General features: G+C 42.9%; 1 protein-coding gene across 1 annotated transcript; it reads left to right on the top strand.

Annotated features, from left to right (window-relative positions):
* The first annotated feature begins 291 nt into the window (after window positions 1–291).
* LOC119250066 (solute carrier family 22 member 10-like) lies at window positions 292–13388 on the top strand. The gene is given in 10 exon segments (XM_037517736.1): window positions 292–413; window positions 415–691; window positions 1396–1499; window positions 6924–7078; window positions 7188–7356; window positions 8541–8664; window positions 9115–9230; window positions 10964–11178; window positions 12620–12728; window positions 13184–13388. Coding segments are annotated over 10 exon segments (1596 nt in total).
* The last annotated feature ends 205 nt before the right edge of the window (window positions 13389–13593 follow it).

Here is a 13593-nt window from a genome sequence, read left to right as displayed (position 1 = left end):
CTAAGTCACTGAGAACAAAAACATTCAGGAAGTAAACTTTTAAACATATTTCATTGAGTTTAATAAATGATTTTCTCTGACTTAACAAAAAATGTAATACCTCCTGCTTCCAGAAGGACTGGAGAAACTTCCTTCATGTTCTGTTGCAATAGTGAGGTTTGGCCCCACTAGTGATATCTTATAGGATGTCACATAGACTTAGTGTGAATTAATGAAAGAAAATATTTTCTTCCTTTGAGTGTATTTCCATAGTCACAGTGTCTCCTCTTGTGGAGCGCCTGTTCACACTCAATGGCCTTTGAAGAGCTCCTGGAACAAGTTGGTGGCTTGGGGAAATTCCAGACCCTTCAGGCAGTTGCCATTCTTCCCATTCTCATGATAATAATGTTTCATTTACTGTTGGAGAACTTCACTGGCCATCCCGGATCACCGCTGCTGGGTCCACATTCTCTACAATGACACGGTCTCTGCTCAAGCCACAGAGAGCTTTAGCCCAGACGCCCTCCTGAGAATCTCCATCCCACTGGACTCAAACCAGAAGCCAGAGAAGTGTCAGCGCTTCGTCCATCCCCAATGGCAGCTGCTCCAGGTGAACGGGACCTTCCCCAACAGGAGCAAGGCAGGCACGGAGCCCTGTGTGGACAGCTGGGTGTACGATCAAACTTTCTTCCCTTCCACCATCGTGACTGAGGTGAGAGGCCCCACTGATCTCTTGTGGCTAAGTCGGGGTGTTGGGAATAACATAACAGAAGGCCTCAGTTAGCGTGTAGCTATTGTATAGCCTGAACACTTCTTTTTTGATTAACTAGTGGCTGCTCACCTCTCCTTGCTGAGCACTTGCGTTGAATTTGAGGCCAGGGAAATCAACCCATTAGACAGGATTCCACTATCACAGAGCTTTAAATCTAGCGTGAGGACTGGTGATTAGACAAGTACTTGGTATATTAGACAAGCACTTGGTAGGAAGTGTGAAAATTATTGTGGATGCCTTGGTTTTAGCCTAGATGCAAATTGGAAAGAGCTCTATGAGTTTTCAAAAAGTTCCCATGTCCTGGTTCTTTGTCAGAGAAGCCAGCCAGAAGTATTTCACTCTGGGTAGGAAATAGAGGCCACAGTGCTTTTGAAAATCTCAGTGTTTTCAGTGTGAGGCAAAGACTGAGGTCCACAGTGGGATGGAGTGTTAAGTGAAGATGAAGATTGACCCCAATCAACCTAGAAGACTTATTTGGGGATTTCTAGAGAAGCCCGTGCTGAAGGGGGTGACTTGAATGACAGAGAGCTATGACTGCAGTAAAGGGACATCAGAGAGTGTGCACAAGAGTGTGAAAGTGAGTGAACACAGAGGGATGAGAAGCTGCTGTGACCCTCCTCTGTGCGGACTGCCTTCTTTTCCAGTGGAACCTTGTATGCGATTATCAGTCGTCTAAGTCAGTGGCTCAATCTTTATTCATGGCTGGAATGCTTGTGGGAGGCTTCATATATGGTCATCTCTCAGACAGGTGAGTGTCCCCAGGCGATGCTGCCCTTCCTCTCAGGGATTTCCATCAGCTTGTGATTAATTCTTTTTTTTTTTAAAGATTTATTTATTTTTGCCTATAAGAACTGGGGCATAGGCCAGAGCTGTTGGGGGGTGAGAGGATTCACCAGAGACAGAGCGGGAAACAGAACAGGCAGACTGACTAAATACACTGCTGTAGGGAGCAGTGGGCAAGTCAGGAGAAGTCTGCTGCACCATGTGGGTAGCTCCCAGGCTAGGGATGGAACTCGTGCTGCAGTGGCTGCAGACAGCTTCATAGGTTGTGTCTTAATCCCGTGCACCACCAGAGAGGACTGCTTGTGATTAATGCTTTCCTAAACAAATCTTTGTTGATTTCCAGTGTGCAGTTTACACTGTTGTGAATGACTATGGTTCCTAAGAATTAGAGCTGGAAATAGGTATTTAGAGGTAGTGTGATGAATGACATTTTGCTACTGCATACTACTCCGTAGAGGACACAGACATGCACTCCATAATATCTGGGATGAGTTTCAGAGAATGGATAGATGGCAGGTACTGTAATATTTCAATTAGAAATATGAGGAAGAGTTTTCTATGGTGAGCGATAAGAAATTGCTTCAGGACAAGGATACAGCCTATTTGAAGACACAGATGTAGAGAGCAGTATTGTGGCCAGAGCTTTTGTATTAAACTATGGCCAGAGCTTTTGTATTAAGTTTCTCCTGAACTCAGTGAACTAAGTGTCTGTGGGTTCCCAGATTGGTCATCCTGCTGGTAGCCCCACTGTAACAACTGGGCACCTTTATAAACCCTATGGGCTTAGTGAGGTGCTTCTCAGTGGTATTAAGAAAATATGTGGCCATAATCTGAATGTTTGCTCTTGTAAAAAAAAAAAGTCTTGTTTAAGATAGTTTTTGCAACCATATAAAGTAATTAATCTAAATACCTCAGGTGTCATGGTTTATGGTGTAAGAAGTTTGGGGTCTCCTATGCCTGGTGGAACCAATCTTGAACTAGGAAGAAAACAATGGCAGTCACACACTCATGGCTCCCATAAATGGGAGAGATAGTATACTTTTTTGTCTATAACTCTAAAATTATTTAATCATTTAACAGAAATTTGTGGATTCTCTGTATATCACTCTAAATGTAATTCTTAAAAGAGTTCATGGTCAGAGTGTAATAGTCACCAGTCTTCTCACCAAGCCTTTTATGATGATTCATGATAAAATGTTGATTGATCAGTTTCCGTGGGAATAGGGTAGGATGTGTAGCTGGGGCTTGGCAGAGTGTTGTGACAGGAGATGGCAGAGGAAACTCTAGTGAATAAGAGGGAGACTTGTAAGTAAGCTAAATATTTTGAACCAAACGTATAAAATACTTTTGGACACTGACACCAGCACCAAAAAAAAACAGGCAGCAAAAGCAAAAATGGACACGTGGAATTACAGAAAATTAAGGGCCTTCCACATATGAGAAGAAACAAAAATGAAAAGGAAGTCTATAAAATGGGAGAAAATATTTTTAAGCCATATTGCTGATAATGAGTTAAAAACCATATAAATAGGGCAGAGACTGAGGAGAGGGATGAGGAAAGGAACTCAACACACATTTCTCAATAAAAAAGCATAGAAATAGCCAATGGGTGTATGAAAAGGTGCTCAATATCATTATTCATCAGGGCTATGGGAGCCAAAACAACCGATAACTATCACATCCAAAAAAATTAGGATAACTATTACATCCAAAAAATTATTGCCAAGTCTAGTGTTGGTAGGTTGTATATAGCAATTTATACATTTATTTTAGGTTATTCAATTTGTTGCATTAAATGTATGTCTCTTATGATCCATTTTTATTTGAGCCTTCTCTCTCATTAGTCTAATCGAAGTTAGTCATTTGTGTCTATTTGCAAAAATAGAGCTCTTTGTTTTGCTGATATTTTCTATTGATTTAGTGGTCTCTATTTCATTTATTTGTTCTCTGATCACTATGAATTCTTTTTGCTAATGTAGGACTTTGTTCTTTTTTTTAGTTTCTTGAGGTATAAAGTTAGACTGCTTATTTAAGATCTTCTTTCTTAATGAAGGTATGCATTGCTATGAATTTCACTCTTAGAACAGTTTTGTAACACTTCATTTGGTATGTTGTGTTATCATTTTTATTATTGTGTGATATTTTTATTATTTTTCTATTATTTGATCCATTTGTTTTTCAATTGTTTAATTCCCTCATATTTCTGGACTGTCCAGTTTTCCTTCCGATATTAATTTCCAGCTTCAACCCATTGTGGTTGCAAGAGACACTTGATATAATTTCAATATGTTCATAATTGAAAAGACTTTTTGTGATCTAGATGTAAATGAACAGAATTCACCCATGCAAAGGCAGAGAGTAGGTGGCTGGATCTGAAAAGACAAAGTCATATAATCATATCAATAGATGTGGAGAAGACATTTGACAAGATTCATCATCCATTTATTGTTAAAAAAAAAACTATCAGTAAAATGGAGCTAGGAGGAACATATCTCAATGTAAGGTCATATATGTCAAACTCACAGCTAGCATCACACTCAATGGTGGGGAAAAAAACGAAAGCTTTTACTTTAAGATCAGGCTTACGATGAGGATATCCATTTTCACCACTACTGTTCAATATAATATTGGAAGTCCTCCTTAGACTATTTAAGCAAGAAAAAGATATAAAAAGAATCCTAATTGGAAAAGAAGTAGAACTATCACTATTTTCAGAAGACATGATAATAAACCTAGAAACCCACAAAAACTAACTGAAACAATAAATCAGTACAATAAAGTGGCAAGCTACAAAATCAATACAAAAAATCTGTTGCTTTTCTATATGCAAATGAATTGAAAGAGAAAGAAATCAAGAAAACAATCCCCTTTATAATAGCATTACAAAATTAAAAGTACCTGGGGACAACCATAACAAAGAAGGTGAGTGAACTATACAACAAAAACTAGAAGGCATTGTTAAAAGAAATAGAAGAGGACACGAGGAAATGGAATAATTCCTGCTCATGGATTATAAGAATTAACACTCCTAAAATGGCCATCTTACCCAAAGTAATATCCAGATTTAATGCAATCCTTATAAAAATTCCTAAGACATTCTTCAAGGAAATATAACAAACATTACACCAATTTATATGGGCCACAAAAGACCCTGAATAGCCAATGCAATACTGACAAATAGAGGAATGAGATATTATGCTCCCAACTTCCAACTACTACAAAGCTATAGTAATCAAAACAGCATAGTTTTGGAATAAAGGTAGACACGCAGATTAATGGAATAAAAGTGAAATCCCAGAAATAAACCCACACTTATGAGGGCATTTAATATACAACACATGAGACAAAAACATACAATGGAGAAAGCAAAATTTCTTCAACAAGTGGTATTGGGAGAAGTGGACAGTCATATGCAAAAAAATTAAACTAAATTAAAGAATAAAGTGTTGTACCTCACACAAAAATGAACTCAAAATGAATTAAAAACTGGGATGTAAGGGCCTCCCCGGTGGCGCAGCAGTTGAGCGCCGCGATGTGAAGCTGTCCGCAGCCTCTGCAGTGCCGGTTCGATTCCCCGCCCACCAGGGAGAACCCCAAATGGTGCAGCAGACCTCTCCTGCCTCGCCCACTGCTCCCCTCAGCAGTGTCTTTGGTCCGTCTGCCTGTTCTGCTCCCCGCTCTGGCTCTGGTAAATTCTGTCACCCTCCCAAGCTTCTGACCTGTATGCCAGTTCTTGTATAAAATAAATTTAAAAACCTTAAAAAAAAACCCCAACAACCAGGATGTAAGACCTGAATCTACACAATACACAAAAGAACACACAGGCAAACATTCCATGACAGTGGCTTCAGTGATGTCTTTGGGAACTCTACTATAATGACAAAAAAAAAAAAAAAAGCGAAATTAAACAATGGTACTACATCAAATTAAAAAGTTCTCACTTGGGGAAAGAAGTTATGGTTAAAATGTGTGGACACTCTTTTGAATAGTAGAAAATATGTGTATATCATAGAGCCAAGGGCTAATATCCAAGACCTACTAAGAACTCATACAAAAACATAACATAGTCTCCCTGGTGGCGCAAGGGGTTAAGCACAGCACTGTGAAGCTATCGCCAGCCACTGCAGCACAAGTCTGATTCCCAGCCAGGGAGATGACCCACATGGTACAGCAGACCTCTCCTGTCTCTCTGCTGCTCCCCTCAGCCGAGTATTTCAGTGGATCTGCCTGTTCTGTTTCCCACTCTGCCTCTGCACCTCTGGCCTGTACCCCAATAACAACACCCCCCAAATAATAAAAAAAAAAAGTCAGAAATCTAAACAGACACTTCCCCAAAGAACACATGCACATGGCCAACAGGCACATGATAAAAATGTGCATTACTTATCATCAGTGAAATGAAAATCAAAACCACAATGAGAGAACACCTTATACCTGTGAGAATAGCCAATATCAAAAGACCAGAAACACTAGCGTTGCTGAGGGTGTGAAGAATGTAATTGTACTCTATTGGGTATGTTGATCTATCCCCTGAGTAAAACAGTATGGAAATTTCTCAAATATTATATAAGATCTACCATATGCAATTCCACTCCCCTCCATATCTATCCCCGCAATATAAAAGCCTGTTCCAAAATAACGTATGCACCGCAACGTTCATTGCTGCATTACTCACAATAGCCAAGTTATGGAAACAAGCTAAGTGCCCAACAACAGATGAATGGGTTAAGAAAATCTGGTCTGTATGTACAATGGAATACTAGATGGCTATTAAAAAGATGGAGGGCCTCCCTGGTGGCGCAAGGGGTTAAGACACACTATGAGGCAATTCCTCTGATTGTGGCTCTTTCAAATTCTGTTCTAGACAAAGCACAGTGCTTAAGGTCTAAAAATCTAGAATGAACACAGAGGGATTCTTTTTTTTTTTTTGACACAGAGGGGATTCTTACACACCTTTAAAAACCTTGACACTTTACTCCGCTAGTGTTCTTTTGCATTGGTTTACTTAGCCTGTATGGTCCAAGAGGCCCAAGCAATTTTCCATTTTCTTGTATTCTAGACACCGCATAGACTGTCCACTATGTTACATGTTGTGTTGGTACAATGGATGCGTCCACTTTAATTACCAACATTGCCTTCTCTTTTATATGCCATCGCTTGGTCTCAGATGGTGATCGGATGATGAAGTTTTTGATACTGTTACCCCATAATGTAATAAGCGGAGTGCTAATTTTGAGGAGATTTCTACTATTAGTTTAGGTCTTGATTTTTCAAGCTTTAAGATACAAAGAATCACATGTTAAAACATTTCAGAGTAAGTGCTTATTTTCTTAAGTGCTTGCTACAAATTATTTTGGCTACCACAATCTAACCCGACTCTGTTTCTCAGGTTTGGGCGGAAGTTGGTTCTCAGATGGAGCCTCCTGCAGCTCTCTGCCTGGGGCACCTGTGCGGCCTTCGCGCCCAACTTCCTTGTCTACTGCTCCCTGCGCTTCCTGTCAGGTTGTTCTACTGTATCCATCATGACAAATGGAAGTTTGCTCCGTGAGTCACCAGTTTGATCAACTCCATTGCCCAAGCCTTGACAGTGACCTTGAACTTTCACGACAGACTGGCGTTAATATCCCCTTGGGTGTTGTGTTGTTTTTTGCAGTTCTGGAGTGGGCAAGTTCCAGGTCTAAAGCTTTGATGATAACACTGATATTCTGTGCCTTTAGTGCTGGACAGATGGCCCTGGGAGGGCTGGCTTTTGTGTTTTGGGAGTGGCGCACCCCGCAGCTGGTGCTGTCTGTGCCTCTCTTTGTCTTCTTTCTCTCCTCAAGGTAAGAGCCTCTCTCCCACTTTGTCCCGTGGGAAACAGGCATGGACAATGAATATTGAATGGGGAACGGTGATCTCCTCTTCCCTGGATGCTTCCTTATTGTGAGGACCTCATGTCCTGTCACTAACTTGCTCACTCTGTGCGACTGGATAAGCAGAACTTGGAGTAACAGTGATTCTCCTGCCTGAGAGGCCTGGGTATTCCCGCCATCTTTCTTTACGTCTTACTCAGTATAATGGTCACAGTTATTCCCATTACTTTCCTTCATAAAATATAGACTCAGGTATTTCAAAAAGGAACATCTTAATTTATCCTTGAAACCAGCTGGGTTCTGTTGAAGTTTTTCGCGACTTTTATTTTTGTAGATGAATTTAAATTAAAGATGGAGGGAGAAAGCTCACTTATATAGCTTTTTGACAAAATAGCAACATAATTGCTCCAATGCTAAAGCCTGGCATGGAGGCTGGGTGATTCACAGCATGTGTTCAATACTCCCTTTAATAATTTTAACATTAATTTATGAATAACCTTATTCCCACACTTAAAACCAATATAGGAGAGAGTCAAATTCAGTATATCATGGAGAGATTACCATAGATTTAGTACAGCAAGTGAGTTCAGAGAGAGAGCGGACACAGTCATCAATGTTGGGCTCATCCATTCTATCCTCATGGCAACCCTGTAAGGAAGATGGTGTGACTGTCCCCATATGATTGATAAGAAACTGAGGCAGGTAGAAATTAATGACTGACTTCTGTAGTAAGTTTCCAACATAGCAGATAGTGTCAAGGGTACTTCCAATTTTTGTTTGGCTTATAGACACACGTAATTTAAGGCCTTTTTAAAAAATACTATGTATTGAGCTCAAGTTTGCTAGAATTCTTACAAGCTGTGGAAGGGAATTATGCATGGGAGGGAATTTCGAGCTTACGTTTCTTAAACTTCTTGATTCCAATGAATAAGCAGAGAGGTGATTTAGCTACAAAGCCCGTGTTCCTAATCTTGAAGGCATACTGCACCAGCAGTCATTTTCATGTTTTCCTATTATTTGTATAATGGAACATGATTTTCTGTTCCCATCCCAACAAGTGACAGATAGTAGATGGATGGCAAAAGCCTCTGTCACCAGTAACAATCACAAGTAAACGAGAGAGCTGCAGCACGCGTGCACACCTCTTCCGTCAGGTGGCTGGTGGAGTCCGCTCGGTGGCTGATCATTGCCAACAAACCAGACCGGGGCTTAAAGACACTTCAGTGAGTGGCATGCATAAATGGCATGAAGAATGCTGGAGAAGCTCTGAACATGGAGGTGAGCAGGCGAGGGGAGGCAGGTCCTGGCTACAGGGAAGACATAACTGGCCTCTGCCTTCTCCTGACTGAGACACACAAGCTGTTTGGCTAACAAGGGCAGAGGGCTGAGGGTGCACTTCAGTCCCCTCATTTCCTGTGGCTCTCACACAGGGGCTTGAGCACCACGAAATGCCCTCTTTGTTCGCTTCCTGGTCTGATGCTATAACCTACGCTCACTCACAGGGGCCCTGCACCCCTCCAGGGCTCATTTTCAATATATCATTCTTGCTGTGTAAATTCCTGGGTCTCTTGAACTGCCTACATATTCCTGCCTATCACTTTCACTCCTGCGACTCTGTGTGATGTTACACTAGACAGAAAGGGAGCACAGCTCTCTCAGGGTGTTGGGTGCGGTGCTCCCCACCAAGCCTGACTGTTGGCAAATGACATGTGTTGGTTGCTGTTGAAGGTTTTGAGATTCACCATGCAAGAGGAGCTGGAGGCAGCAAAGAAAACATCCTCTGGGTTTGACTTGTTTCGAATACCCAACGTGCGTAAAAGGATCCTTCTCCTGTTCTTTATGAGGTAGGCCTCACGCCGGGCTGAAGATATCAAGAGTGGTTGTATGATTCTATTTATTTCAAAGGTTATAACAGTGTTGTGAAGGTCAAGAGTTGATTTGAAGATAAAAAAATGAGCAGAACACACCAAATAATTGCTATGTTTGGAGATAGTCAAAGGGATAGAAAAAGATTCACGAGGAGCTGATTATATATATATCAGGAGTTATTTATGTCTTGTACCTTTACTCTCTCATCACAGGAGACTTGTGTTCAGAATTTCCATCACAGTAAAGATTTCAGTATTTTCCTTTCTTTTCTTTTCCTTCAATTTTAATTTCAACAAATCTTACAAACAATAAGGCGAACAGGTCTTGAATACAGCCAATCCAATGAATATTTCAATACATGAACATGCAATGGACAGCCAGATCAAGAAAGAAAAATCCTAATTTCCTACTAGCCCTGCCCCCCATATATTCCCTACAGCAATCACCACCACCACCACCCCATTGCCCTCTCCCACACCAAATGAAGCCTCACAACTGTTCTGACTTCCATGGCCTCAGGGGAGTGCTGCTGGTGTTGGCATTCACATCATGGAAATGATAAAATGGTTCTAGCTTTTCCTCAAGCTTATCATGGATGATTCTGCCATTGAGTTGCATACACATTCTCCGCCCTGTGTGCTTTTGTTCCACTGCTCCAGAACTTCTTGATGTATGTCAGTGTACTACAGCTTACTTTCAATTTGGGGGTGTTGATCCTAGGGCTTCTGTGGAAAAGAGCTTACATATTGTCACTTGGAGAATATAAGTACTTTGTTAGGTAGGGTCAGCATTTGGAATTTTAAGTACACTTTTTTAATTTTTGAAGATGTGCCCAAAAAGCATACAAGGCAATATACACTTTTCTTCAGACTTCAGAAAGTCATTGCTGAATTGACAGTCAGCATGTCCCATGGGCCGTCCCAGGAGGCTTTGCCAGTTAGCTGCATTTTCCACCTTTCCCATGACCTTTTGGTCACAGATCAGGTTTCTGCATCTTAGACTATGAGAACGGTAAGAACAAGCAGAAATGATGAGCAAGCACGGATTCCTGGCTTGTAATTGCTGTGATTTGCCTAGGTTTTTGCTGCTCTTACATCTAAATGTAGCTCTCCCTGAGTGTACTAGATCATTAAAATGGAATCCTTCTCCTTAGATGCTTCAAATTAAATTTAGGTCCACACAGAGAAGCTTTAATTCTATTTCTATGGCACAGTGCATTGCTGTTTGCGTCCCTGAGACCTTACATTTCCTCTCAGTCCTAGGAAATTTGATATGAGCCTAGAGTTGTGTCAAATGCCAGGACACTGTACTTCAATCAGTAGTTAAGGAACGGAAAAGGTCTTCACTGAAGTGGCACTAGGAGATGAGAGGACTCACAGAAAACCAAAACCCCCCACACAAAAAATCCTTACCCTCATTTTATCTACCATATTTGACTTCTCATTACCATTCACTCTAGTAAGTGCGTTAGATTTTGTTTGTCTCTCATTGCCAGCTTGTGCGCGGGGACTCAGACTGGAGAATGACAGGAGTATGCTGTGTCATTATTTGCAATAGTTTTAAAAGTGTCGCCTGAAGGGAAGCATTATATAAACCAAACTAGGTCTTTATTTTTTACACTGACACTAGCTGTCTGGGTCCATCTATTGATAGCACTGCACACGGCGGCGCTCACGGATGGCTGTTGTTCCTCTTCTGTTCACTGCAGATTCACACACATGATACCCTTTTATGGCCTCGTGGTCAACCTGCAGCACTTTGGGAGAAATATTTTCCTGTTACAGGTCATCTTTGGGGCTCTAACTGCCTTGGCCCAATGTCTTGCACTCTGGGCACTGAATCACCTAGGGTCGCGATTACCCCAGGTGTTTTATATGTTCCTGCTCGGAATCTCCATTTTGGCCAACACATTTGTGCCTCCAGGTGAGAGACGACTGGACACTGGGAAAAGGCGATGTCTTGCCCCATCCTCCAGGGAGTGTACTTGCTCCATCTATCCAAAGTCAGGAGTAGAGAGGGACCAATGGGTGGCTGAGCATTCAACAATACATGGTTTAGGACAAAGGCTGCTAATAAGTTCTTGGGTCAGCAATAGGCAGCTCACACAAATACTTACCTTCACCCATCCTGGAAGTGTCTGGAAACCAGAGCCATTTATTCCTGACTGTTACTGTAGAACAGCAACTGATAGTTGCCACTTGGCATTCATGCTCTTAATAATCAGAGTAGAGGGGGCAGGCCTTACGCTGCTGCCCCGCGGGAGGACACAGCAGGGCCGCTCCCCACCCGGCTCTTCGGCTCCAGCTGAGACGACAGGGCCACCTCCCCATCCGCACGTGTCCCCGTGTGCGGGCTGCAGCCGTCGCTTACGGGAGCCTTCTGGACTCACAGGAAATGAAACAAAACAAACAAAATACAATCTCTTCAAGTAGCCGAGGAGCGCACAGTCAGCAGAGGAAAGTCCTTGTCTGGTCTCTGACTTCGTGAGTCTCGGAGACCCCTAAGGGGCACGACGCGTCCTTGTCTCCCAGCGCAGGGCCTGCTGTGCACACTGCAGATCGCTGGCGTCTGACCACCAGAATACCACTCATGATGCAGGTTTACTCCCTTACAAGAGTCCTTTCAAATGCCACAAAGCTATAAGTAGATTCCTTTTTTTTTTTTTAATTGGGCAGAACTATTCTCTGAAATGATTGCGTGATGGTTCCCAAATTCTGGCATTTTTTTCCAAATAGAAGTTTCCATTCTTGGTTCCTAACACACAACTGCCCTAGCTCTAGCTTCTCTTCAGCTAGCCCACCAGAGGTAGTCCCGTCCTCCAGTACTCTCACCCCAGACCCACCCCGGGACAAGGTTGTGTCTACACTGGACTGACTGACTCACCCGGGTTTGCCTGGGACTTTCCTGTGAAGCCTGAAAACCTCACATCGCTGAATCCTCAGTTCCCAGGAAAACCAGGACGCCAGTCCTTTGAAGTCCTACTTTAATCGTGAAGTCCAAAAGTTTAGAGCTGATCTTAGACTCAGTATTTGCCCACATGGGGTCCTATAAAAGGATGGAACAAACGCTGGAGAGAATAAGTAGGAGCAAACCTGCAGATTCACCTTCTTTCTCCGGCAAATCTCAGCTAAGCAGACAGATATGCTACAATTTAATCCAGGTTCTATGATGGGCTTCAGCTACGAATGTTGATAGCTCTCCATTTCCCAGCCTGTCAACCACTCTGTCTTCTCTGCCAAGTGCAGTTTTCTATCGCATATTTCAAGCATAGACGTGATCAATAGGGTCTTTTTTGTAGGAAATTTAGGGGATGCTGATTCCTTCAGCTCAGATCTCATTGTCTGCCTGGTCTTTATGTCTCCAGAGATGCAGACCCTGCGAGTGACTTTGGCGTGTGTAGGAATGAGTTTAAGTGCCTCTGCTGCAACCAGCTTCGCCGTTCAATTGGCTGAACTCCTCCCCACTGTCCTCAGGTATAAGAGCTGGTGGATGGGCCACCCGGGGCCAGAACAGGACTTCCCAGCCAGGTGACACAGATGCTGGGATAAAGGTGATAAAATCTGTTGTTGTAAAGCAGTCATTTGTATAGTAATATTACACGAAGATTAATCACGTCCTAACTTTATTGACAACCGACTTTGAGTAAGCGAAGCTCTTGGCTAAGCTGTGCTTCAATGCACCATCTCCAGTCTTTCCCAGCAGCTGTCGGGCTGGGAGATGCACAACCTTCTGTTTAAAATGATGAAAAAGCTCTTAACCCAACTAGAACCTGTCACAGACAGCCAGACAATCACTGGTTAAATTTCAAAACAATTCGAATATTTAGCACCTTATTTCTATTGTCTTTCACCATCCAGTCAAAATAAATGATCACAAATTACACACGAGTGCATTTACGGATTTTTAAGTATTGTTGGTTGTCTTCCAGGGCAAGAGCTTCAGCACTGGACACAATGGCTGCGAGATGTGGGTCAACGCTGGTCCCCCTGCTCATGACGCTCGTCGTGTTTCACCCCACTCTGCCCTGGATCGTCTATGGAGTCACCCCCATGCCAGCTGGTCTCCTTCTCCTCCTCCTGCCTGAGACCAAGAATCAGCCTTTGCCGGACACCATCCAGGATGTGGAAAATTAGTGAGTGACTCTTCTGCCCACCCTGGGAGGACCCTGTGCCCAGCCTGCGGGTGCCAAGGCCAACCCCGCGGGCCCCAGAGCGGGTGGCCCTGCCTGCGGGCACAAGGCCAGGGGGAGGCGACCATCCCACTGCCCTGTGGCCCTGTAGCTGTCGCGGTGGAGAGGCAGACTGTGTGTGTGTGTGAGGGCGCCATTGCCCCCTCGGG

The sequence above is a fragment of the Talpa occidentalis genome, unplaced genomic scaffold, assembly GCF_014898055.3.
Source record: "Talpa occidentalis isolate TD23 unplaced genomic scaffold, MPIMG_talOcc4v2.1 talOcc4.17, whole genome shotgun sequence".
NCBI classification, from domain to species: domain Eukaryota; kingdom Metazoa; phylum Chordata; class Mammalia; order Eulipotyphla; family Talpidae; genus Talpa; species Talpa occidentalis.
This window is presented reverse-complemented; position numbering and strand designations above follow the sequence as displayed.